Consider the following 26970-nt stretch of genomic DNA (forward strand, 5'->3'; position numbering starts at 1 on the left):
GTCAAGAGAAATGGAAAATTGTATCCAAAAAAATGTTTTAAAATTTTATTTACATGTTAGATGCTACAAAGAATTATTGAAGCGTATGAATCTATTTTAAGACTGGTAACTTTTAACGAATAATAAACATAGAATGAATCTGCGAGAGTAATATAATAAAAAAAAAAATAATAATAAAATCGTTATTAAAATTACAAGTATTAAATATTTGCATTTATTGTTACATATATTTCAAGAATATATATATGTAAACATTTTTGACAAATTTCTTATAATATTATAAGTTTTTAACGAAGCAAAAAAAGGGAAAATTGCATTATATACTTTAGTGAAAATAATGCTTTTTATTGATAATAATGCTATACGTAAAATTTAGGTTTAGATAAATTTCACTGCACATTAATATTTGTTTCGTATTTGTTATTGCGTAGCACTTTATGTACATAATAGATAGAAGAAGGAAAAAAAATAAAATTCGTGACGATTTAAAAAAAACTTTCTGAAATTCTAATTTGACTGGATTTAAATAGTTGATCTATTTAATTCAACTTGAAAGGGGGGGTTGATCATTAATTAATGATTATTATTAACTAATTTTTATCATATGAGCGCGTCTCATCTTATGATCATCTAATGATTAGCATTAGCTAATGACTATCATAATTTAATGATTAACTTGCCGTAATTAAATTAAATTAAATTAATAAATAAAAAAATAAAAATCTAACTTGCTGATGGAAGTTCGTCCCGAAATGCGAGGGCAGTAATGGCTTTTTGGTGACCCTCATATTTTCTTTCTACTGTGCCAGTTGCAATATTCCAAAGTCTTGCAACTCCATCTGAAGATGCTGAAAAATGACATTGAAAATTATTAGAGATTCAATTTAATTCCACAAAGAATGAAAATTTTTTTTCTGATAATTACCAGTGAAAACATATTGAGAATCGCCACTAAACGATGCATCCCAGACCCAACGTTTGGCCTCGTGTTGAAGAACTTGAACCTCAGAAAAGTCCATGGTCTTCCAAACGCGAGCAGTTTGATCGGCGGACGTCGTCACAAGAAGACTGAAATAAATCATTTTTCATTTAGAAATTAAACTACAAAAATAAAATATTATTCTGAAAATTAAAAATTAAATTATAAAATTATTTCCAGTACTGTAAAGAAAATTCATTCCATTTCGGAAAATTATTTCCAGAATGGAAAGAACATTCTGGGGAAAATTAATTTTTAATATTCTAATGAAAATTAATCTAGCTAAAATATTTTGTATTTCTTCTTTAGTTCTTACGTCGAATCCGGACTAAATTTACATCGAAGTGCATAACGTTTATGAGCTTCGAGTTTATGACGAGGATTAAGTCGAGTTGGTTCTTCTTCAATTCCACCGGTCAAAGCCCAAACGAAGCAATGACCTTTATTATTTACAGCCGCCATGTAAATTCCTTCTGGATCAATTGCTATGTCTTGTATTGACGCCTCTGCTTCGGGAATCTGTTAAATTTATACATATTTCTTTCAAATTTAAATTAATTCAATTTATTTATAAATAAAACTCTTAAAAATAATTCGTTTATAATTTCGCTAATTCCCTTTTAATTTTCATACAAATAATTCTCCTATAAATAGTTAATATGCAAATTAAAAAAAATTTTTTATTCAAATATTAATTTCACATTTTGGAATAATTTAAGATTTTAAAATTCAACTATTAACTAATTTACTAAGTAATTAAAATTATTTTTTAATTTCAAAAATTCTAATATAATTTTTGTCAAGAATTCAATTATTTTCAATACAATGACAATAAAATTTCTCAAAGAATTCAATTATTTTTTCAAAATTTTATAAAATTCATCGCAAAAATTCAATTATTTAAAAAAATTAAATTCAATTGTTTAAAAAAATTTTTATTAAATTTTTCATGAGAATTAAAATATTTTTATTGCAATTTAATTCAATACAATACAATTTTAATTAAATTTCTCCAAAAAATTCAATTATTTTCGAAAATTTTAATAGAATTCGTTGCAAGATTTCATTTATATAATTTATAACATTTTTCGCAAGAATTTAATTATTTTAAATAATTTTAATATATAATTTTTTACAGAAATTCAATTTCTTTGAAAAATTTTGATGAAATTATTTATGAAAATTGAATTATTTTTATAATTAATCAAATTCTTCGCAGGAATTTAATTATTTTATAGAATTTTAATAAAAATCTACACAAAAATTTTATTATTTTGAAAAATTTCAAAAATTTTCAATACAAATTTAATTCTTTTTCTAAATAATAAAATTCATAGCAGAAATTCAATTATTTTGAAATATTTTAGTTTCTTAGCAAGATTTCAACAATTAATTTTTCCTTTCCAAGAATTCAATTTTTTTCAAAATTGAAAATTATAAAAGAAATACTTTTAATTGAAAATAATGTGATTTAATTAATTTTTGTTATTTTTTCCGAATTAATTTAATTTCAACGAGAGAGAAAAAAAAATATTTTTATAATAATATTCATAAGATTAATTACCAATTGTTCATTGTGATCTGAGCGTAAGTCCCATAAATGTATTAATCCACTCTGATCGCCGACAATCAATTCCGCTTGATTAGGATGAAGACATACACAATTTACAGGCGCTGATACTTGAAATATCCTCTGGCATTGAAAACTACTGGCTCTGAAATACAAAAAAAATTTTTTCAGTACTTTAAAATTAATATTTTTAAATTTTAACAAAACATATCGTAAAAAATATATGTTAATTTTTCTGATTAATTGAATTACAAAAAAAAAATTTGTCAGTACTTTAAAATTAATATTTCAAAATTTTAACAAAACATATAGTAAAAAACATTAAATTTGTGGTAGTTTTTTATAATTGGTTCATAAATTCATAATTGACGTGAGGAATTGCTCTCTATACGTACCTCAAGTCCCAAATTCGAGCAGAGCAATCTTCTCCTCCTGTGTACATCCATTTCCCTTCGCCCTGGAAAATTAAAAACACGAGGAATATTAATTTAAAAAAAATGTAATTTTCTGACTTTATTTAAAGAAAAAAAATTAGAAAAATTAGAAAGAAAAGAATTATAGTTCAAAAAAAAAAATTAAAAATTGATGATTTGTATAAAGAAGTTTTATTACCTGAAAGCCCAAGCCAGTGACATTCTTCGTAACTCCTTCGTAATTAATAACTGGATTAGGATTATTCGATCCTAAATCATACATTCGAATGTGTTGATAACCAGCTGCTGCGATAACATACTTGTCCGGTGTTATATCTAAAGCATTAACTTGCTATTTAATAATTATTAATAGTTAAGAAAAAATTTTTTTTTTTAATTTCGATTTTCTATCTATTTTGCTTTTGAATCGCTTTTTGATTTTCATTGTTTTTTTTTTAGAAAATCGATTCTTTTTCAAAAAGGATACAGATTCAGTGTGTTGAACAGTTCGTAGACAATGTCCAGAATGAGCTTGCCAAATTTTAATTGTATGATCGTAACTTCCAGTGGCAAAAATTACCTGTTCACTACCAGTTGCTCCATCAACGGTCATCTTTATCGGAAATTTCAAGTTCCAATTCTAAAATTTCTTCTCAATTGGAATTAACTGAAAAAAATTCACATTTATTAATTATTAAAGTTCAGATCTTAAATAATTTCTATCTTTCCATAACGACAACTATTTAGAAATTCAAATCAAATTTTAAGACTCAAAAAATCTAACTTCATATTTTTAAACACTATTTTAAAAAATTATTTTTACACATTTTATTAATAAAAATCAATAACAAATTCCGTCTATTTGTTTTGAATCGATACAAAAATTACTATTTTAAAAAAATTATTTTTACATAATTATTCATAAAAATCAATAATAAATTCCATCTGTTTTTAAAATCAATTTAATTTAATTTTCAATTTAATTTCTGTTTTTAAATCAAACACAAAAATTCTCGACACTATTTTAAAAAATTATTTTTACCTATTTATTAATAAAAAATTAATAACAAATTTTTGTTTTGAATCAACTCAAATATTCTCGAGATTAAAAAAAAGTTCACGTGGACTTGACAATTTCATAACAAAAGAGATGACACATTATTGTCATTAACCCGATTATAACTAATTAACAACCTAATTAATATCCATTCTCAACGAAACTATCAATTTTTACATAAAACATTGTCTTTAATTAATAACTGAAAATTGATAATTCGGAAAAAAATTTTGATAATTAAAAATGTAAATCGCCATTGACTCGAATTTCCAAGTAATTGTCCCTTTTGACCGAATCTTATCACTTTAATAACACTTTTAGATTCGGAAAAATGATTTTAGAACACAATTAGATACTGAAAAAAATTCCCAAATTGAAAATTTGATACTTACATGTGATGCGGTTATTATAACAATAAAAATATTATTGCATTCATAACCTACAAAAAATGACACTTTGTCGATTTTTTCTTATTCTTCTGTTGCACCGACGCTAAGGGATAATAAGGACAGAATTTCATCCCCATGGACAAAAGTGTCACTCGACTCTAACCTCAAATAACCCACCAAATTATTGAGAAAGAGAAAAAATTGAGAATTTTTTAAGCAAAAAATTGTGGTTAATATCAAGAATAACGTAATTAATTGTTTAGAAACATTCAATTGTTTACAGAACAGTAAAATTAGTTAGTTTTTTTAGTGAATTTAACGGGTTCTCAAACCCTGACGGTGTTTACAATAATCATCAACTAGTGATTTTGTTCGTAATTGTCAATTTTACGAGCCTCTAAAAGCAGAACGAAGCCGCTCCGAAACGCGTGCGTAGACGCTAACAACTAAAGCCGCTGTTGGCTCGTTAATCTCCCTCGGAAGGAAAGAAATTAATAAAAAACAAACTACAAGTGTTTATCTTTTGATTGTTTATGCGCTCATGTTTCGAACTCAACCGTTTTGCAACAAGTTTCCTACAGTTTTGTTTTCTCAAAAGTGTATAACTTCCTGTTGATTGCGATTATTTAATTTGATATCATAATTTGAAAAATAATAAAAGTAACATATCTGCGGCATAAAGTGAATTCAAATAATATCGCTGATATCGCGCCCTGGGGAAAACTCGGGTAAAACTTGAGTGAAATGTCATGTACTTATGCGGATGGCTTGTCGCCCTACGAGAACAAAGGCGTATTAGGCTTAGAGGAGGTACAATTGATCATTTTTTTTATTTTTTCTTTCTAAATTAATAGCCAAAATAATATGGAAAAGAGAAATTTGAATGTCATTCATTAATTGCCGTGTGTTTTGTTTTTATTCACAGAAATACGACACTCAAGAAACACTTCGACTCAAGTGTGATCTTCTTGCCGATTGGATTAAAGGTGCACGGCATGTTGTCGTTCACACAGGAGCTGGCATTAGTACAGCTGCTGGAATCCCTGATTTTAGGTGTGAAAAAGAAATTGTCAAACATCTTTTATTCTCAAGTTATGACAATTCAAACTTTTCCTCTTCTCAACACCACAAGTTTCAAATCACTTATTCAAAACTTTTCTCTTCATTACTTAAACGATAATTGATTAATTATTAAGGCTTCGTACGAGATAATTAATTTTTTAAAAAAAGTAGCAAAAAGTAACCTAAAGAAAGAAAAAAAAGTAGAAAACAAGTAGTTAACGAAAAATTAAACTTGCCTACTCAAATATTTTACAATTTTTTAATAACATTCAAAAATAGAATAATTATTTTAAATAAATATTTAAATACTTAATTATTTTGTCGACAGGAATGAAAATATTTCAAATGAATTCAATGTGACGCATTTTTGAAATTTAACTATTTCTAAAAATTACAAATAAGTAATTCTTTCAAAATTCAAAAACTTTAATTATTTTATTTTATTCAATTCTAAATCAATTCTTATTAGAAAGTTCTACGAGAATTCAATTATTTAAATAATAAATAATTTATCTGAATAATTGAATATTTCTTAAATTTGAATTCTTATAAAGAACTTTATCAACATTTTCGAAAATAATTGATTTTTGCGAAGAATTCCATTAAAATTTTTGATAATAATTAAATTCATTCAAGAAATATAATTTAAAATTAATTGAAAATAATTATTACACTCTAAGAAACAAACTATATCAAATTTTTTTTTAATAATTGCATTTTTTCGAAGAATTTTATTCAAATTTTTAAGAATAATTGCATTTTTAGCGGAATTAATTAAAAATTATGTTAAAAATAATTGAATTCCTGAAAAGAATTTTATTATTTATTAAAATAATTTAATTCCTGAGAAAAATTTTATTATTCATTAAAATAATTGAATTTCTGCGAAGAATTTTATAAAAATCTATTAAAATAATTAATTTTTATCGAAAAATATTAGGAAAGTTCTGTTTTAAATAATTGAATTCCTGTGAAATTGTTTGATAAATTATGAAAATAATTGAAATCTTGCTCAGAATTTACTTAAATTTTTAAAAATAATTGAATTTTAACGAAGGATATTATTAAAATTCTTTAAAATAATTGAAACTTAGCCAAGAATTTAATTAAAATTTTTTTAAAAATAATTGCATTGTTGAGAAGAATTAAAAAAAAATCTTTTTAAAAAAATGAGTTTTTTCAAAAAATTTTATGAAAATTGTGTTTTAAATAATTGAATTTCTTTGAAAATTGTATATTATTTATGAAAATAATTGAATTCTTTCAAAAAATTTTATTAAAATTATATTGAAAACAATTCAATTATTATAAAGAATTTAATTGAAATTTTTTAAAATAATTCAATTCTTTCAAAGAATTTTATTAAATTTTTTAAAAATAGTTGTATTTTTCGCGGAATTGATTTAAAATTGTATTTAAAAATAATTGTAATCCTGAAATAAGTTTTAATATTTTATTAAAAATAATTGAATTCTTGCAACGATTATTATTAAAATTTTTTAAAATAATTAAATTCCTTCGAAGATTTTTATTTTCTAAAAATAATTGAATTCTTGCGAAGAATTTTATAAAAATCTATTTAATAATAGAAAATAATTAAATTCCTGTAAAGAATTTTATTCAAATTCTTTAAAATAATTAAATTACTGAAAAAATTTTTACAAATTATGAAAATAGTTGAAATTTTGCTAATAATTTAATAAAAATTTTCGAAAATTATTGAATTGTCTCGAGAAATTTAATAAAAATTCAATTGAAAATATTTCAATTCTCATAAAAAGCTAAGTCGAAATTTTGTTCAAAATTATTGAATTTTTGCGAAGAATTTTATCAAATTTTTCAAAATAATTGAATTCTTTTGCAAAAATTTTGAAAATAATTGAAATTTTGCCAAGAATTTTATTAAAATTATATTGAAAACAATTCAATTATTATAAAGAATTTAATTGAAATTTTTTAAAATAATTCAATTCTTTCAAAGAATTTTATTAAAATTTTTAAAAATTATTGCATTTTTCGCGGAATTCATTTAAAATTGTATCAAAAATAATTGAAATCCTGCGATGAGTTTTTTTTTATAAAACTAATTTGAATTCTTGCAACGATTATTATTAAAATTAAAAGAATAATTGAATTCCTGTGAAAATTTTGTTATTTATGAAAATAATCGAATGTTTGCGAAGAATTTTATAAACATTTTATTAAATTATTCCATTCTTTTGGGAAATTTTTTTTTATTAAAATAGAAATATTAAAAATCATTAAATTATAAAAAATTTGTGAAAATAATTGAATCGTTTTAAAGAATTTTATTAAAATTTGTTGAATTATTTCCAATAACTTTATTAAAAATTTTTTAAACAATTTTTAATTTCAACTGTAAACAAATTTAAAGTAGTGTAAATTTTAAAACATGGAAAAAAGTAGCTTTTAGTATAACAAATAAAAAAAAGTATCCAAATAGTAGCAAATCGTAAAAAAATTAGTAAATAGTAGGTTTTAGTAGATGAGTGCGAGGCCTGTTATTATAATTTTAATTAAATATCTTTCTATTAATTGTTAAAGAAAAAAAGAAAAGTATTGTTTTTTCTCAAACTATTTTTAAGGAAATTTGAAGAAAATATTTACAACATTGAAATTTATTTTCAGAGGACCGAATGGAGTTTGGACATTGGAAAAAATAGGCGAAAAACCATCAATGAGTGTCGCTTTCGATGATGCGATTCCAACAAAAGCGCACATGGCGATTAAGAAATTAGTCGACAACAGTAAATTTCCAACATATTTTTTTAATTACTCGCAAAATTTTTGAATAGTTGAAAAAAAAGTACCAAAAACGGAAATATTTCTACTAAATCAAATAAAGATCAAAATAGATTCAGTAAAACAAAAAATTCCAGATACAAAAAAATATAAATACAAAAAAATTTTATCTAAACGAAAAATCTGTTATTTTGATCTATTTTGTGAATTATTTCTAAAAATATGTTTTTAACTTTATTTTCGAGTAAAACTCGAAATTAATTAAATTTCTCTTGTTATAGGAATTTTTCCAAAAAATTATTTATCGACTCATTAAATTTCATTTGCAGATAAAGTTAAGTATATAGTAAGTCAGAATATTGATGGATTGCATCTAAAATCGGGAGTTGGAAGGCAATCTATTGCGGAATTACATGGAAATATGTTTGTCGAACAATGCGACAAGTGTGGAAGGTACACTTTTACCATAAATGTAGAAACTAAAGTTGTGTAATTTTTTTTTTCTTTTTCTTTTTTTTTCTGCTTTTTCATTTGACACGCTATATAAATCATTGGACATTTATTGCAGGCAATTCATCCGTAACCGTTCAACAAAAAGTGTTGGTAAAAAGTGTCTCGAAACGGTCTGCAGATCAAGTCAAACGGGAGGTCGTCCTTGTCGTGGAAAAATGCACGACACAATTCTCGATTGGGAACACAGTTTACCAAATGATGATCTTACACTTTCTGATCTTCACTCCAGGTACATTTTCCCTCTTTTGATAATAAAATTATTATTATTATTTTAAAATAATAATTTTCCCTCCTTTGGTAATAAAATTATTTTCAAATAATAATTTTCCCTCTTTGATAATAAAATTATTTGCAAATAATAATTTTCCCTCTTTGATAATAAAATTATTTGCAAATAATAATTCTTTAATCAGAGTCAAGAAAAAAGTAACAATTTTTAAATCAAAGTCTTAACAAAAAACCAACAGTCTTTTAATCCAAGTTAAAGAAATAACAATTCTTTAATCGGAATAAAAAACAATTTCTCTTGATTTCTCTTGAAATTGGAGTTGAGAATAAATAGTTTTTGTTTCGAATTCAAGTTAAAGAAGTAACAGTTCTTTAATCGGAATAAAAAAATAATTTCTCTAAATTTCTTTTCAAATTGGAGTTGAGAATATAGTTTTTGTTTAAAAGTATTTGATACGATATTCTTTTTGAAAATTATAATTTTTGAAATTAAACGATAAAAAAGTAACGAACGTTGAAAATGTTTCAGTGTTGCCGACTTGAGCATATGTTTGGGAACGACTCTACAAATAATACCCAGTGGAAATTTACCTTTATACACGAAAAAATACGGTGGTCGTCTTGTTATTTGCAATCTACAACCAACAAAACACGTAAATAGTTTATCACTATCTAATTGTCTCATAAAGATAAAAAAGAATGTCTCTTTTCTTCACTTTACAGACCTCGGAAGTATTATTTTATGACAATTTTTAAAAATCAACTCTTGAAGAATTTTAATTGCAAATTTTGAAAATAATCAAATTCTTAAGAAATTTAATGAAAAATCTTCAAGTAAAAATTTTCAAATGAAAATTATCTTCTAAAAATTAAATATAAAAATATTTTTCAAAAAATTAATTCTTAAAATTTTTGTATTCTACTTTTTTAAAATTCAATTATTTTCAATATTTTCAATTACATATTTTCGAATACTCAAATACATACAAAAAAAATAAAAATTAATGTTTTTTAGAATTATTTTTAACAAATTATTGCAAAAATTAAATTATTTTCAAAAGTAATAAAATTCTGCGCAAAAATTCAATTATGTTCAAAAATTTTTTTAAAATTCTCGTCAAAATGTCAATTATCTTTATAAATAATAAAATTCTTCTCTAAAATTCAAATATTTTCAAAAAATTTTAATATAATTCTTGACACAATTTCAATTATTTTCAAAAATATTCCAAAAGAATTCAATTATTTTTAAAAATTTGATAAAATTCTTCGCTAAAATTCAATTATTTTCCAAAATTTTTACGAGAATTGAGATATTTTTAATTCAATTTAAATTGAATTCCTCGAAAAAAAGGAATTATTTTTTAAAATTTAAATAAATTCTTAGCAAAATTTCAATTATTTTCATACATATTAAAATTTTTTGCAGGATTTTAATTATTTTGAAGAATTTTAATAAAATTCTTCGCAGAAATTCAATTACTTTGACGAATTTTAGTAAAATTCTTCTCCGAAATTCAATTATTTTCAAAAATTTTAATAAAATTCTGGTCGAAATTTAAATTATTTTCAAAAATTATTCAAAAGAATTCAATTACTTTTATAATTATTTTTATAAATAATAAAATTCTTCTCTAAAATTCAATTAATGTAGAAAATTTTAATATAATTCTTGGCACAATTTTAATTATTTTCAAACATTTTCCAAAAGAATTCAAATATTTTTAAAAATTTGATAAAATTTCTCACAAAAATTCAATAATTTTGAAAACTTTTGACTAAACTTTTTATGAGAATTAAAATATTTTTAATTCAATTTAAATTTAATTCCTCGAAAAAATTGAATTATTTTTTTAAAATTTATATAAATTCTTATCAAAATTTCAATTATTTTCTTGATAAATATTAAAATTTTTTGCAAGAGTTTAATTATTTTAAAAAATTTTAATCAAATTCTTCGCAGAAATTCAATTACTTAAAAAAATTTTGATAAAATTATTTATGAGAATTGTATTATTTTTAGAATTAATAAAATTCTTTGCAAGAATTTTTATTATTTTAAAGAATTTAGATATAATTCTTGTTAAAAATTTGATTACTTTGAAAAATTTCATTAAAATTCGTTATAAGAAAAAAATTTAATTAAATACTTTGAAAAAATTTAATTTTTTTCCTAAATATAATAAAGTTCTTCGGAGAAATTCAATTACTTTGACAAATTTTAGTAAAATTCTTCTCCGAAATTCAATTATTTTCAAAAATTTTAATAAAATTCTTGCCAAAATTTCAATTATTTTAAAGAATTTGAAAAAAATTCTTCACAGGAATTTAATTATTTTAAAGAACTTTTGGAAAATTATTAAAAATAATTGATTTAGAGGTGTTAATTTTTAGAAATTATTAAATATCAGAAAGTTTTAAATTGAAATTTTTAAAATTTTATTTCCCTTGGATAAAAAAATAGGTATTTAAATGTTATTCAATTTTTGAATAATTAAATTTAGAAATGAGTGAAAGCTCAGGAAAATAAAAAATAAAATTTTTGTGACAACTCTCATTTAAATAAACTACTTTTTCGACTTTTTATTTTTAATCAACTAAAGCGTCTTTTTTTTGCGTCTTAGAGTCGATCCAAGGCCTGACTTTTTAAACTCGCTCCAAGAAATTTTTAAATTCAACTTGAATTTTTTCCAGGACAAAAAAGCCGATTTGATAATAAATGGAAAAATCGACGAAATCATGACAAATGTCATGAAAACATTGGGTCTCGAAATTCCTGAATACGATGTTGATTTGGATACAACGAGAAATCCCGATACAGATTCGCCCGAAATGGATTGGACGATACCGAGTAATTTAATAAAAGAAATGAAAATTCTCTACAAAAAAGTATGCACACCAGTGAAACGAAAGCGAAAGACATTTATGTACGAGAGAGAAATGCCAAAACCAGTGAAAAAAGAGAGAAAAGCAGCATTCCTACCAAAACCCGATATAAAACCCGAATTAAAAACCCTCAATGAAGCAATGAGCAAAATACCCGAACAAAAGGGTACAAATATTTTATCAAATGAAAATGACCTGAGTATTAATCAAAATCAAGATTACATGAAGGATTTTATAATAAAACAAGAGCCTACAAGTAGTAATAGCGAGAAAATAAATGACGACGACGACGACACCGATTTTATCGCCAACGATACATTCGATGTTAATGATTGCAATGATATAATTGACGCCATTGACAGTAACATTATATAGTAGCATCAGGCGGGACAAAATCCATTTTTCCCTACATTTTAGTACCTAGCAACGTGGCCGTATTTATAAACGCATATTTGTAATTGTGAGTGATTGAATCATAAATATTTATCTATATAAAAAGAAAAATATAAATATCTATGCGAGAAAAAGAGATATTTAAGCGAGATAAAAGAAAATAGAATTTTGATCGATGCGAGTCTCAAAAGAAAAAAAAAAAAAAGAAAAAAAAATATTAATGTTATTGCATTTAAAAAAAAAAATTAGATGATTGCTAATTCCAAATTTTTGGACAAACTACCTCTCGTTGCTATCTGTCGAATTATTATCGCCGATCAAAGCTCAACAAGCACTTTAAAAAATTGTTTTTATACACAAAAAAAATCAAATCCCGAAAAAAAGCTTGTTGCTCCCATTTTTCACTATTCTCTCAACTGTTATCAAAAAAATTTCTTTAAAATTCAATTCGTCAATTCGTCAAAGAGGAAAAAAAATTGGACAAACAATCGGAGCAGAAGTGAAAAAAAAATTTCATTGAAACTAAAAAATATTTGAAACTAGAAATTGTAAACAATTTCTAGTTTCAAATATTTTTTAGTTTCAATGAAATGAAATTTATTTTCGGTAACAACTTCTTTTAAATTAATTAATTAATTAATTTAATTAATTCAATTAATTTAATTAATTTAATTAATTTAATTAATTTAATTAATTTAATTAATTTAACTCTCTCATTCCTTTTGCTCCGATTTTCCGAAAAAAGAAAATTCATTCATTAGACGCAATTTCAATAAAAAGATAATAGTTTTTCTTTGAAAAAAAAAACTAAAAAATAAAATGGAATCAAAATTCAAAAAAGTCTGGTAACAATTTTTTTCAGTGAATCAAAAATGAATGTACCAAAATTTGGAAAGCGTAAATTTAATTGTGTGTAGTGTACCTAGTGCTAAGTGTTTCAGTAGGTATACATTGCAACTCTTGAAATTACAACTTTTTCGGCTTTTGCCACTAAATAGTTCCTCGTTTATCAATTAATCATTATTATATTTCATGCATCGAACACTAAAAATCGGTGCATAAAAAATAGAGGTCATTTTCTAATCTTTATAAAAAATGACTTGACGGATGCAATACTCCTCTGCGCGCACTTCTTTAAAAATGCAAAACCAAAAAAAAAAAAAAAAGTTTTGCCCTTTTTTTCGTGATTCGAAAGTGACCTTCGTGCAAGTTAATCGTCGAGTTGGAGGTTGATTATATTGTAGTATTTTATACAAATGCATTTGGTAAATTTGCTTTCACGAGTGTGTTCTTTACTTTAGTCTTTTTATAAAAAATATATATATATATTTGTATTTTTTTTTCTCTATTATATAAATATTATTTTTAAGAGAATTATTTTTTAAATGGAAAAAGAAATTTAGTCAGTCTTCCCCATTGAAAAAGAAATGAAGAAAAAAAATAAAGAAAAAGAAATATTGCAAAATGGTAATAATGAAATATTTAAAAAAAGGAAAATAAAATGAAACGAAGAAAAAAAATAAAGAAAAAGAAATATTAAAGAAAAATAAAAAAAATAAAAGTGAAATATTAAAAAAAAAAAATAAAAAAAATGTTTTTTAAATAAATAAAGTTGAATAAAAAGATATTTGGCAATTTTACCAAATGCACTTGTGTCGTAGTCGAAGTAAAGATATTAAGAATATCTTGCGTTCAAAAAAAAAGAAATATAGTTAAGCGAGTATTTGTAAGAGACATACTTCTGTTTGGTTCCCATAGTGACAATAGTTATATCAATCAATTATAATTGATCATCCTATTTAGTATCAGCTTTAATCCATACGGCTTTTCGTCATTTACAATTTACATATGTAAGTCAATTCGCGCAAGAACCTATCTCCCTTCATTTAAAGCGCATATTTTACATTTTTAAAAACTATCGTGCCATAGTTCTTTTACATGTTTAACGTTTTGTAATAAGAATTAAATAAATTGGTTATAATCAGTTTCATTCAATTTTCAACTCTCTTCTTTTTCTTTTTCTTCTTCTTCTTCTTCTTCTACTTTTTTAATTTTAATTTTTTTTCATAATTATTTTCATAATTATTATTATGTAAATTAAAAACTGTTTATTTTAAATTAATAATTTCAGATTCAAAATTTTTAAAAATTCAATAACCTAGTAATTAATTTGCTAAATTGAATAAATTAATTAATTTGCTAACTAATTATAATTATTTACTGCTTTCAAAAACTTTAATAAAATTCATCGCTGGATCTCAATTATTTTCAATACAATTTCAATAAAATTTATCAAAAGAATTCAATTATTTTCTTAAATTTGATAAAATTCTTCGCAAAAATTTAATTGTTTTGAAAAGTTTTTATTAAATTCTCTAGATGAGAATTGAAATATTTTCAATAAAATTTTTATTAAATTTCTCGAAAAAAATCAATTATTATCGAAAATTTTAATTTTATTCTCTTTAATTTAATTTCATAAAATTCTTCTCAAGAATTTAATTATATGAATGAATTTTAATAAAATTCTTTGCAGAAATTAAATTATTTTCAATATAATTTCAATAAAATTTAATAAAAGAATTAATTTATTTTGAAAAATTTTGAATAATTTCTTCATGAGAATGGAAGAATTTTCAATCAAATTTAAATTAAATTCCTCGAACAAATTCAATTATTTTTGAAAATTTAAATAAATTCTTAGATTTCAATTTTTTCATAATTTATACAATTTTTTACAGGAATTTAAATCATTTTAAAGAATTTTAATAAAATTCTTCGCAGAAATTCAAGTATTTTGAAAAATTTTGACTAAACTTGTTATGAGAATTGAAATATTTTCAATTCAATTTTAATTAAATTCCCAGAAAAAAATCAATTATTTTACAAAAATTGAATTTAATTCTTCGCAAAAATTCAATCATTTCTAAAAATTTTGACTAAATTATTTGTCAGAAATGAATTATTTTCAATACAATTTTAATTGAATTCCATGAAAAAATTCAATTATTTAAAATAATTTCAATAAAATTCTTTTCAAAAATTTTATTATTTTGAAGAATTTCATTATAATTCTTTATAGGAAAAAAAACTAAATTAAATACTTTGTAAAAAATTTTTTTTTCTAAATAAATAAATAAAATTGTTCATAGGAATTTAATTAATTTGAAAAAATTTATTAATATTCTTTATAAGAATTAACTTATTTTTAATACAATTTTAATCAAATTCCCGCCAAAATTTCAATTATTTTCTTAATTATTAATATTTCTCGAAAGAATTCAATGAATAAAAAAAAAATGTTATAGAATTTCTCCAAAGAATTCAATTACTTAAAAAAAATGTTAATTGTAACATTCTTCGCAGAAATTCAATTATTTTTTATGGAATTCTTTTCAAACATTAAAATTATTTTAAAAACTATTAATTAAATTCATCAAGAGAAATGAAATATTTTCAATTAAAATTTTAATTAAATTCTTAGCAAGATTTCATTTTTTTCATAATTTATACAATTTTCCACAGGAATTTAAAATTATTTTAAAGAATTTCAATAAAATTCTTCGCAGAAATTCAATTATTGTCAAAAATTTTCGAAAAATTATATATGTTAATTGAATTATTTTCATAATTAATCAAATTCTTCGCTCAAATTTAACTGTTTTAAAGAATTTTAATAAAATTTTTGCGAAAAATTTTATAATTTTGTAAAAAATTTCATAATATCAAAAAAATTATGAAACAAAATGCAAATGAAAACATCTAACTTCAAACTGCGAACAGATTACCAGAAAAATAATAAATATATTTTTATAATCACAGAATTATTTTATTAATTTTTGCAAAATTATTTGAATTAAAAAAAATAAATAATTAAACAGTTTGTTTATTACAATAAAATTCATTAAATATATTTTTTTCGCACTTTTTTTTAGTAAATTAATAATCACTTTAAATGGCAAAAGAGGAATTTTCAAAGAAACAAATTTTTCAACAACAAAGAAATAATCCCTTGAATATGGATGAAAATATTCTGACAAAAGATTGGCAAAGTGAGACAAAAAATTCTTTTCCTTTGATAAAAAGTACCGAAGAAGAAATTGGTAAATCTTCATGAAACATTTATTTTACTTTTACTTTCACTGTTTTTTTTTATTTCTCTCTTAGAATTATTCTATAGAAATATTTTCCCATGTATATAGGAAAACGAAGAAAATTGTTGAAAAAATATTTTCAATTGCAAGCTGCTGAAGAAATTCAAAAAGAGGAATTGGAAGATTTGCCATTACCCGATTCTATTTCCACAGAATATATTGAAAGTTTTTGTGATTCTAATTTCAAGCCTCTAATGGAAAATGATTGCACAGTTAACGTAAGTCTTTTTTTTCGGGGATTCATACAAAGCCGGAACTAATTTTTTCGAAATTGGTTTCTTTGTTTTTCTATCAATTTGTTCATAAAAGTCATGAATCTTTCTTGATTCTAATAAAAATATTTTTTTTCTCTTTCAAGGGAATTTCAATTAATAAAAGTCATGAATTTTTCCTAATTCTAATAAAAAAAAATTAATTTTTTTCTCTTTTAGGGGAATTTTAATTAAAGACAAGAATATTTTTTAATTTTAATAATAATATTAATTATTTTCTCTTTTAAGAGAATTTCCATTAAAGTCATAAATATTTTTTAATTCTAATAAAAATATTAATTTTTTTTCTCCTTTAAGAGAATTTCAATTAAAAAATCGTCTTTGGCAATTTTCAAAAGACGATTTGATTTTTTAATTGAAATTCAATTAAAAGGTCGCATCGACTTTGACATTCCCTTAATACATAAAAAATTAATAACTTAAATATTTCATTTATAAAAGTAGAAGTTTTTGGATTTATAATTTAATAATTTAAAAGAGATTTTTGGCCAAAAATCTCTTCTAAATTATTAATTTATAAATCAAAAAACTTATTTTTTTTTAATGAAATATTTTTGAAATATAAAATCATAATTTGATTCAATGTCCGCATAAACGTAAAAAAAATTGTAATAAAAAATTCTTACCTTCTTTCTGTTGATAAAAATAGATCCAACTGAAATATCCACTGTACGGAGATGTCGCAAATTCCTTGTACAAGGAGCAAATACAAAAGGGTTCTTTGAAACAGCATTCATCAATTTGTAACTTCAATCAACCATTCCGGAGGTGTAATTCATTCACAATGCCACCAGAACTTTCACTCCAAGACGCAGATTCACAATACCTATCATCATATTAAAATTAATTTCAATTCAACAAAATAACAAAAAGAGTAAATTTCAATATATCAGGAAGATTTTATGCACAAAGAAATATTTATATACACATATGCACATAAAAATAAATATGTACAGATGAAGTAGGGAACAAAAAGAAATTATGATTTCAATATCAAAATCACAATTTGTCAAAATTGAATATTATTCAAAACGTACGATTTATAGGTATGTAAATTATTTTTGTTCTCTACCTAATCTTTAGAATGTTACATACTCTCGACATCTTGTTACATTTTTAAGGCAACATTGACAAGTGGAGTAGAAAAGCTTCTTAAACAATAATCTGAAGAATCAAATTTTCATTCCTTAATATTAAACCTTTTTTTTCTAAATTAGAAAATGTATATTCCATTCTTTTCCCCCAACACACACGCACTCTTTTTTTTTCTTTTAATATGAAAATTAAAGTTAAAAACTTTTTAACTTCACATATAATTGAAAATAAATAATCTATTCTCGATAATGTAAATATTTAGAGTAATTTCACGTGATGCTTTCGTTCAGAATTATTTTTAAAAGAAAATTATTATTTAAAAATAATTATAATCAAAGAAAATATCAATATTTTGATGTCTCATCAATAAAGTGATACCTATTCACTTTACATTTTAAACATTGCATTAAAAACGAGTCAATTACAACGAAAGTAGCGAAATTATAATTCGATACTTGTATGTTGATTTTCAGAGGAGTTTTCTTTTTTACGCACGTAGCGAAACAAATTGATGGAAAACATCAAGTATATGGGGATCGAGATCTGATGTGAAAAGTAATGTTTCCAAAGTTGACGAATATTTTTGCACTTGTTCGTGATGCTGAAAAAAAATTAGAAATCCGTAATTTAGTTGATGATATTAATTTATAATTTTCATAATGATATCAGGTCTCGGATTGATTTTAAGGCGAAAAAAACGTCGCTTCAGTCGATTAGAAATAAAAAAAGTCATTTATTTAATTCAGTGTTGTCACAAAAATGTTATTTTGTATTTCCCTGATTTTTTACTGATTTCGCTACTTTTACTGATTTCTAAATTCAATTATTGAAATTAGGATAACAAAATTCTAATAATAATATCCGAGACCAGTGACATTAATTCATAAATTTGTTAATTATATTAATTCATAATTTAGTTAATATTATAGTGTTAATTAAATAATAAATTACCAATAAAAACACTTGTTGAAGACGTCCAACAGTCCAACGATACCAATGTGTATTGTAATCAACGCCGTCAGTGTCGCAACGCACCAAATGCTCTGAGAGAATCATTATGAAACGTTGGAAAATAATGAGAAAGAGATTTTTTTGATCAGCTTGTGCAGCTTCAAGTTTTTCCTCCATTCGTTCGACGACATCTTCAGAAGGTCTTTCTCCGCTCTTCTCTTTATTCTCCTCGTCCTCTGACGATGATCCAGATCTACTCTCGGCTCTTCGTAATTTCTCACGTGTCTCACTCAATTCCTTCGTCAATTTAATAACGTGCTTATTCTTTTTCAATATTGTCAAATGTAAAACTTCCCAAATGTAGAGTCTAAAAAAAAATTAACGGACATGAATTTTCAACACAATTTTAATAAAATTACGCGAAAAATACAATTAATTTAAAAAACTATAATAAAATTCTTGTCAAATTTTACATTATTTCAACGAATTTTTATAACTTTTTAATAAGAATTCAATTATTTTTAATTCAATTACAATCAAATTCTTTAAAAGAATTTTAGTAAAAATCTTAAAAACAATTCAATTAATTTCAACAAATTTAAATGTTTCAACAAAAATTTAATTACATAATTATATTCATCGCAGGAATTCAATTATTTTCTACTTTTTATAATTTCTCTATAGTATTCAATTACTTAAAAACATTTTAATGAAATTCTTTGCATAGAAATTCAATTATTTTGAAAAATTTTGATAAAATTCAAAAGTATTCAATTATATTCAGTACAATTTTAATTAAATTTCTCGAAAGAATTCAATTATTTTCATAAATTTTCAAATTATTTCGTTTGAAGATTAAAATATACCAAAAATTAATTAAACAAAATTGTTTTGAATTAAAAAAATTTCTTTTATATTATTTCATTTATAATTTTGAATTTGAAATAATTGAATTCTTAAAAAAGTTTATCCAAATTTTTAAAAACAATTAAATTTCTGGCAAAAAACTTAATTAAAATCTTTAAAAATATTATAATTCTTATAGTTTTATCAAAACTTTTAAAAATTATTGAATTTATAACAAGAATCTTATAATTAAAAATTTTTCAAATAATTAAAGTCTTTCGAGAAATTTTGTTACAATTTTTTAATATTAATTCAATTTTTTCCGAGAAAGGTTAAAATAACAAAATTTTTAAAAATAATTGAATTTCTGTAAAGAATGTTGTAATTAACATTTTTTTTTAAATAATTGAATTCCTTGGAGAAATTTTATTACATTTTTTTAATTAATTGAATTCTTTGGATAATAGTTGGGAAATAATTTAAATTTTAGGGAGAATTTTATTAAAATTGTATTAAAAAATTTAATTAAAATATAAATAGAAAATATTTCATTTTTATTGATGAATTTAGTCAATAATTTCCAAAACAATTTAAATTTTTGAAAAGTATTTTTTCAAAAATAATTGAATTCTTTTGAGAAACTTTATCAAAATTTTGGAAAATAATTGAGGGGCTGGATGCTATAATGTGTTACGCGCCATTCACTTAACATGGCGCGTAACACATTATAGCATCCAGCCCCTCAATTGAATTTATTCCAAGAATGTTATAATTAACATTTTTTTAAATAATTAAATTCTTTGGAGAAATTTTATTACATGTTTTTTAATTAATTGAATTCTTTCGATAATTGAATAAAATTGAAATTTTCGGGAGAATTTGATTAAAAATGTATTAAAAATAAGTGAATTCCTATTAAGAATATAATTGAAATGTTTTAAAATAATTAAATTTCTGCGAACGATTCTATAAAATTTTTAAAAATAATTTAATTCTTTTGAGAAATTTTATTGAAATTCTATTTAAAAAAAATTAAATTCCTACAAAGAATTTCAATAAATTTTTTGAAAACAATAAATAATAATTAAGGGGAGGTTCCCATCGCGGGAGTCAAAAAAATTGATTTCTTTTTTATTGTATTTTTTGAAAGCTATATATATGTAGAATATGTGTGTATACCGATTTTTTGATCCGAAGAATATTTTCGATTTTATAGAGTCTTGAACTAACCGACGTCCCGAGCACTAAGTAACAAATGTCAGGCAAATCACATCAATTTTTAAAAATTTTGCAAATCTGACCTCAGAATCGTAAAGAGAGACCCTAAATACCTATAGATATTTATCATATACGCAAATTGAACAAAGAATTGCAAAGAATACAATTATTGCACAAAAATGTTTTTCAAGCTAAACGCGTTTTTCTCGAAACAAGATTTTTTAAACTGGTGGGCATCGTAGCGTCTAAACTATTTAATCAATCAACTTCGGGTTTGTGGTTTATTAAAGGTAACTAAATTCTACAGGGGTTATACCTATAATATGATAAAATTGTTAACAATACAGATTTTTACAAGAGGTCAAATATGGAAAAATAATGCAAAAACGCAGTTTTTTTAAAAATGTGTCCGCCATTTTGTCATTTTGTTAACTTTTTAACTATTTTATAGGTATAACCTATTCTTTAGGATGTCATCTTTATAAAAAATTTTGAGTTTCTGTTTTAGACTAAAAATTGCGCAGTGTAGAATGCCCACCGTTTTCCTTATTTAAAAAAACATTATTTTCTAGATGCGCCATATTGGCCGCCATTTTGCATTTTTTTGAAAATGAAATATATGTTGTAAAAGTTCAAGAATGTATCTTTATTTAGAAAAAAAACTAAATCGCTAAGTCATAGCCGTTCTTTGCAAAAAATTGTCAAAGTTTGTGTTTATTTTGGCCTCTGCAATGAGAACCTCCCCTTAATTAGTAAATTACTTAATAATTGAATATTTTTTATTTTGTACTAACTTGGTAAACTCTGAAGGCATTTCCTTGGAAAATATCCAATTGGCAATTGCGCTACATTCAATGATGCCTGTTTTCAATAATTTGTCAGTCAACACCACCATCATTTGATGATGATTTCGCCAAAGAGCGAACATATTTCGCAGAATGCAAATTTGTGCTTCTTCTGTTTCAGCCAGGACCTTGAATAAAAAGAGAATAATAAAATTATAATTTCAATTAAAAGACAAAAAATCTTATTTTCTTATATAAAAACATAAAACAATAAAATTTACTTTGAACACATAGTGAAATTTGCCAATTGCCGCGAAACTGTGACTGAAACTTTTCGAGCCCAGATTTAGTAAAGTTTGAACAAAAACGTCAATTTTCAGCGGATTAAATGTTTCGTCGTCTCCTGTTCCTGGCAGAGTGTTCAACACAGTCAAAACTTCTTCCGGAGTACATTTTCTTCTGATCGACATTACAAGTTCGTGAGCGGTTGTCGTTCCCGGAAGTGCGCCTAAAAATTAAAAAAGTGTTTAAATTAAAAAGTGTTGACAAAAATAAACAATGAAATAAAAAATAACTTTTGTTATTTGTCAACAAATTGCTTTTTGCAAAACTTACTTGCACCTTCCGCAGAGTATTTATAAATCGGCTCCGGATGCTCTGGAATCAAACTGGCATACGTCTCGGGCATCATATCACGAATTCTCTGATAATACGATAATCTGAAAAATATATTTTACAATTTAATTGAATTTTCTTCGAATAAAACTCAATTTAGTTGAATTTACTCTCGAATTAAATTCTCTTACCGTAAAGCTTTTTGAAGCACCTCCTGAATGAATTTCGGTCGAGGATGTTCAGTCTCACGTTGTAGGCACGAGTCCCAATCCTCCCAAGACCAGCGGAATTGAAAATTGCTCAAATGATAAGCGAACCACCAAACAAATCGATCGAAAGCCGTCGCAGCCATACTGTCAATTCGTCGGAATAAAATCTCCGTCGCTTGCGCCAAAACTTGTGGCATTGTCGATGGTTGTAGTTTACAAAGTTCAATCAAAATCGAACCATAAGCAATTTCCAAGTGCTTCGGCGTTGGTAAACGAAACAATTCGCCAAACATCACCTCCACAATGCAATAGTCCAAAGGGATTTTCAATTTATAGGGAAAATTCAACAAATGAGCAGCGCAGTCTTTCCGTTCAAAGAAGTAATTATCAATAATCTGTCTCAAGTGTTCCTCAATTAAAAATCTCTCGATTGCATGACTTCCGGGTAAAAGTGGTCCCTCAGCGGGACAATCGGTGTAGTCGAACATTCGAAACACGACGTTCGGCAGAGGATAAACGTAGGATTCATGATGTGGCGGTGGAATAAGCGTTGGCAAATTATGTTGAAGTGCTTCGCACAAAATCGAATCGAATGCAAGATAAGGTCGTGGGATATGCTTCTCGGCCCAATTATCCTGTCGTAATTTTCTCACCTGCGCCCACAGGCAATCCAAGTACTCTTCCTGTGGATGTGGCGTATCACTGGACCAAATTCTAAGAGCCGGTTGATGCTTCTTGCTGCGTTTATTCAAAAACACTTCGATTGTCACCATAAGATGATCCAATTCCTGCTCCTTTTTCTCGTAGAGCTCACGTCCCACCCAGGGCAATGTTGAGAGAACTGCAAAAACGTACCAATCGCGTCTCACCTGCGGCACGCTGTCCTCATTCGCAGCGTCCAACATACTGTCGAATAATTGCATCAATGAACCGCAGGACAGTACGTGACAATTCACCAGATCGGCCAAAAATCTCAGTGAATATCTCGCCACATTCCATTTGCCAGTCTTCAAGGCGTCCTTGAAATTTTTCACCATATAATCGACGAATTCACCTCCGAAATTGAAATTCTTTGCGTTCAACAGACCCACTAGGGTCGTGTAAATTGTACACTTCTCAGGCATCTTTATCGCACAGTCGGTGAGAATTCGTAGAATTTTACTGCGAAATAATCCTAAATCAGCCTCGAGAACAGAGGCCAATCCTTCTAAATTACTCTCAAGTGATGACGTTGACTTCTCGCCTACTCTCAGAATTAGTGACTCGAGACGATCCTCTATCTCCTGATTCTCCGATACTCGTCTTCTTTTCTTGTAAACGCGTTCTGTAACAAATTTTTCAGTTTCTCAATGGTTCAAAAAATTAATTTTAATTTTTCAAAAAATAATCAAAATTTTCCAAATTCAAGTTCTAAATTTACAGACTGGAACTTTATGCTCTTTATCGAGACATCGAGACGATTTATATTTTCAAAATAAATATATGCCTTAATTATGCTTCTAAATAATGTCAATTGTGATATAATTATACTCTTAAAAATGTTCTTTATGCTTTTCCAATCAGGGTTGCTACAAAAATTTAATTTCGCTTATCCCTGACTTTTCCCTTACTTCCAGATAAAATTTTGACATTTTCCCTGAGACTAAAGAATATTCCGATTCACTCGAAAAATTATTAGAGACTCAAAAAAATATTCTATTACATTTACAAATTTACAAATTTCTTCAAAAGTGAAATTATTTGAAAACATCAATAAGTTCTTTTTAAATAAATTTATAATTATTATTATTTTTTCGTAGGAATTAACATTTTTAAAACATTTAAATTCAATCCCCAAATTCAAAACCTTTTCGAAATTCAACAACTTATAAGAATATTATCACAAAACATGAAGAAATCGATTCAATTATTACATCGAAAATTTTAACTAAAATTCATTTTTAAATTACCTAATTTTTATTAGAAAATTCTACGAGAACTCAATTACTTATTTCTTTCTTTCTTTCTTTCTTTCTTTCTTAATTTTACAATGAATTAAATACGAAAATAAATAATTTATTTAAATAATAGAATTTTTCTCAAAATTGAATTCTCATAAAGAATTTTATCAATAAATTTTTAAATAATTGAATTCTTTCGACGAATTTTAATAAAATTCCCGAAATCATAAAATTCTTGGATAGCATTCAATTATTTTTAAAAACTGAAATAAAATTCTTTACAAAAATTTTATCAGTTTTATTATTGATTAAAATAATTGAATTGCTAAAAAGAATTTTATTATTTAATTCTGATAAAATTCTTTATTTATAAGAAATAAATTATTTTCGAAAATTTTAATAACTTTTTTAGCAAAAATTCAATTATTTTTAAAAATTGTAATAAAATTCTTTGTAAGAATTTAATTATTTAAAAAATTTTAATAAAATTCTCATCAACTTCAATTGAATTCAAATTCTCTTCATGATTTTTAGTATTTTCATAAAATTCACAGCAAGAATTTAATTATTTTCAGAAATAATAAAATTCTTCAAAACAATTAAACTATTTTTAGAAATTGTAAAAAAATTCTTTATAAGAATTAAATTACGTTCAAAAATTTTAATAAAATTCTCAGCAAGAATTCAATTATTTTCAGGAATTACTATAAAATTCTTCGAAAGAATTAAATTATTTTTAGAAATTGGAATAAAATTCTTAAATGCAATATTCAATTATTTTTATTAAAATTTTATTAAAATTAATTGAAATTCTGCGACGAGTTTTATTATTCATAAAAATAATTGAATTCCTAAAAAGAATTTTTTTATATGCTTCTAATAAAATTCATTAGAAGAATTTAATCATTTTATAAAATTTTAATAAAATTCTGAACAAGAATTCAATTATTTTCAGAAATTTTAATGAAATTCTCAGCAAGAATTCAATTATTTTTATAAATTTTAATAATGTTCTTAAATACAATATTCAATATTATTTGCATTAAAATTTTACTAAATTTTTTGAGCAATTCGATTAAAAATTGTAATAAAAATAATTGAAATTGAAATTTTATTTAATTCTTAGAAGCTAATTTTCATTAATTTTCATTTCAAAATTTACACTTGTACATTTTTCATTAAAGCTTTTGAGAATTTAATTATTTTCAAAATTTGCATAATTAAAATTCTTCAAGTGTTGATTTTCAAAAATTGTAATTACTTGAAAAAAATCAATTATATTTTCAATTAAATATTAAAAAATTTCAATTATTTACCGAATTCCATATTAAAAATCTGTTTAATTGTATATTTCGAAAATTTAATTAGAAAAATGATTCAAAATAATAATTTTCGAAAGATTTGTCTATACATTTTTTACACTATATAAAAATCGAAATAAGTTGCATTTTATACTAAAAATGTGATATTTTGAGGGCAATATTTGTAAGAAAGCTCGAAAAAAGTCACATTTCTTTATAAATTGTCTACCTAATTGCAATTTTTTTTTACTAATACTTTTAATTAGCAATTTTTTATACAAACAAAATATTTCAAAACATAAATACAAAATTATACCTCGAGTTATCAAATTATGCTCCAATTATGCTCAATAATAATAAAATTATGTCTTTAACTTATTGAATTATGCGGCATATATGCTACTTTGCAAACTACTACTTTCGAAAATTGCAATTATTATTAATAAAAAAAAACTACATTTAATGTGAATTTGAACATTTTTGAAATCTATCCTCTTAAATGCCCAAGCATAAAGTTCCTAAATCTCTATGAAATTTATTTTCCTCATATTTACCCAAACATCAAATGAGAATTAAAAGAAATTAGAAAATAAAAAAAGAATTAAAGAAAAATAAACGTAACTTTATTCTATAATTAGAAATATTTAGTAGATTTAGAAGAGATTTTTAGTAAAATACATACCATATCCATCGTCATCATCGTGGGGTCTTCTTCTACTCATTTTGAACGAAATTTAATGAAATTAACTCTTCACTTATTAATTAACAAACACATGAATGCTTCCACTTGCTTTTAATCTCGACAAAAATCGAGACGAAGCCTTAAAATTTCTTTAAAATAAAAGAAATAAATTTTTAATTGTCAGGTGATACTATAACCTAAAACAATCGACAACCGCTTGATCCTTCTGAAAATTACAGCGACGCGTCACGAAAATCCACGAGCGGAATGGCGCGAAACGAGGGAAAAGAATGTTATTTACTTTCATTTGAAAAATTTTCACCTAAAAAGTAACTTTACGTTATGTTAATAAACATAAAGTTCGAATAGTAAGAAAACATTTTTAATTGGAGAAATTTACTAATGTTTGGCAAATATTGTTCAAAAATTGGTCAAGGTTAGTCGTATTTAAAAAAAAGCAGCCATTTTTTACTACTCAATTCTGATTGGTGGAATTTTTTCGGCGCTTGTCTGGGGTTCCTAACCTCAAAAATTACCTTATTTTTTAATTTAAACGATTTAAACGAACACAGGTGATTATTATAAATGTCATCAAATGTCATAAATATGACAATATTAATATTAAAATAAATATAATTCGAAAAGTCAA

General features: G+C 23.9%; 4 protein-coding genes and 1 long non-coding RNA gene across 5 annotated transcripts in view; 2 read left to right on the forward strand and 3 right to left on the reverse strand.

Annotated features, from left to right (window-relative positions):
* Positions 1–35: 35 nt before the first annotated feature.
* Positions 36–4565, reverse strand: LOC122500525 (target of rapamycin complex subunit lst8). Its single transcript, XM_043609481.1, has 8 exons — positions 4412–4565; positions 3450–3629; positions 3162–3314; positions 2945–3006; positions 2544–2694; positions 1296–1498; positions 926–1068; positions 36–848 (listed from the first exon to the last, which is right to left on the reverse strand). The coding sequence occupies exons 2-8, from the start codon at positions 3573–3575 to the stop codon at positions 724–726; spliced, it is 963 nt and encodes a 320-aa protein (XP_043465416.1). The 5' UTR covers positions 3576–3629; positions 4412–4565; the 3' UTR covers positions 36–723.
* Positions 4566–4855: 290 nt separating this feature from the next.
* On the forward strand, positions 4856–12435 carry LOC122500523 (NAD-dependent protein deacetylase Sirt6). The gene is made up of 7 exons (XM_043609479.1): positions 4856–5218; positions 5334–5461; positions 8120–8238; positions 8563–8686; positions 8802–8975; positions 9504–9627; positions 11669–12435. Exons 1-7 carry the CDS (start codon positions 5153–5155, stop codon positions 12233–12235), a joined length of 1302 nt encoding a protein of 433 aa, XP_043465414.1. The 5' UTR covers positions 4856–5152; the 3' UTR covers positions 12236–12435.
* A 3760-nt stretch (positions 12436–16195) lies between these two features.
* Positions 16196–18376, forward strand: LOC122500531. The gene is made up of 3 exons (XM_043609497.1): positions 16196–16356; positions 16456–16625; positions 17329–18376. The coding sequence occupies exons 1-3, from the start codon at positions 16209–16211 to the stop codon at positions 17518–17520; spliced, it is 510 nt and encodes a 169-aa protein (XP_043465432.1). The 5' UTR covers positions 16196–16208; the 3' UTR covers positions 17521–18376.
* Positions 17378–26970, reverse strand: part of LOC122500534 — a 45760-nt gene continuing 36167 nt past the window's right edge. Inside the window, exon 5 of the long non-coding RNA XR_006301486.1 lies at positions 17378–17505. This is a non-coding gene — a long non-coding RNA (uncharacterized LOC122500534). The remainder of the gene's footprint in view (positions 17506–26970) is intronic.
* On the reverse strand, positions 17555–26557 carry LOC122500527 (nuclear cap-binding protein subunit 1). The gene is made up of 7 exons (XM_043609485.1): positions 26322–26557; positions 22381–23722; positions 22190–22293; positions 21856–22082; positions 21584–21762; positions 18726–19092; positions 17555–18375 (listed from the first exon to the last, which is right to left on the reverse strand). The coding sequence occupies exons 1-7, from the start codon at positions 26359–26361 to the stop codon at positions 18262–18264; spliced, it is 2373 nt and encodes a 790-aa protein (XP_043465420.1). The 5' UTR covers positions 26362–26557; the 3' UTR covers positions 17555–18261.

Source organism: Leptopilina heterotoma, unplaced genomic scaffold, assembly GCF_015476425.1.
Source record: "Leptopilina heterotoma isolate Lh14 unplaced genomic scaffold, ASM1547642v1 Lhet_188, whole genome shotgun sequence".
NCBI classification, from domain to species: Eukaryota; Metazoa; Arthropoda; class Insecta; order Hymenoptera; family Figitidae; genus Leptopilina; species Leptopilina heterotoma.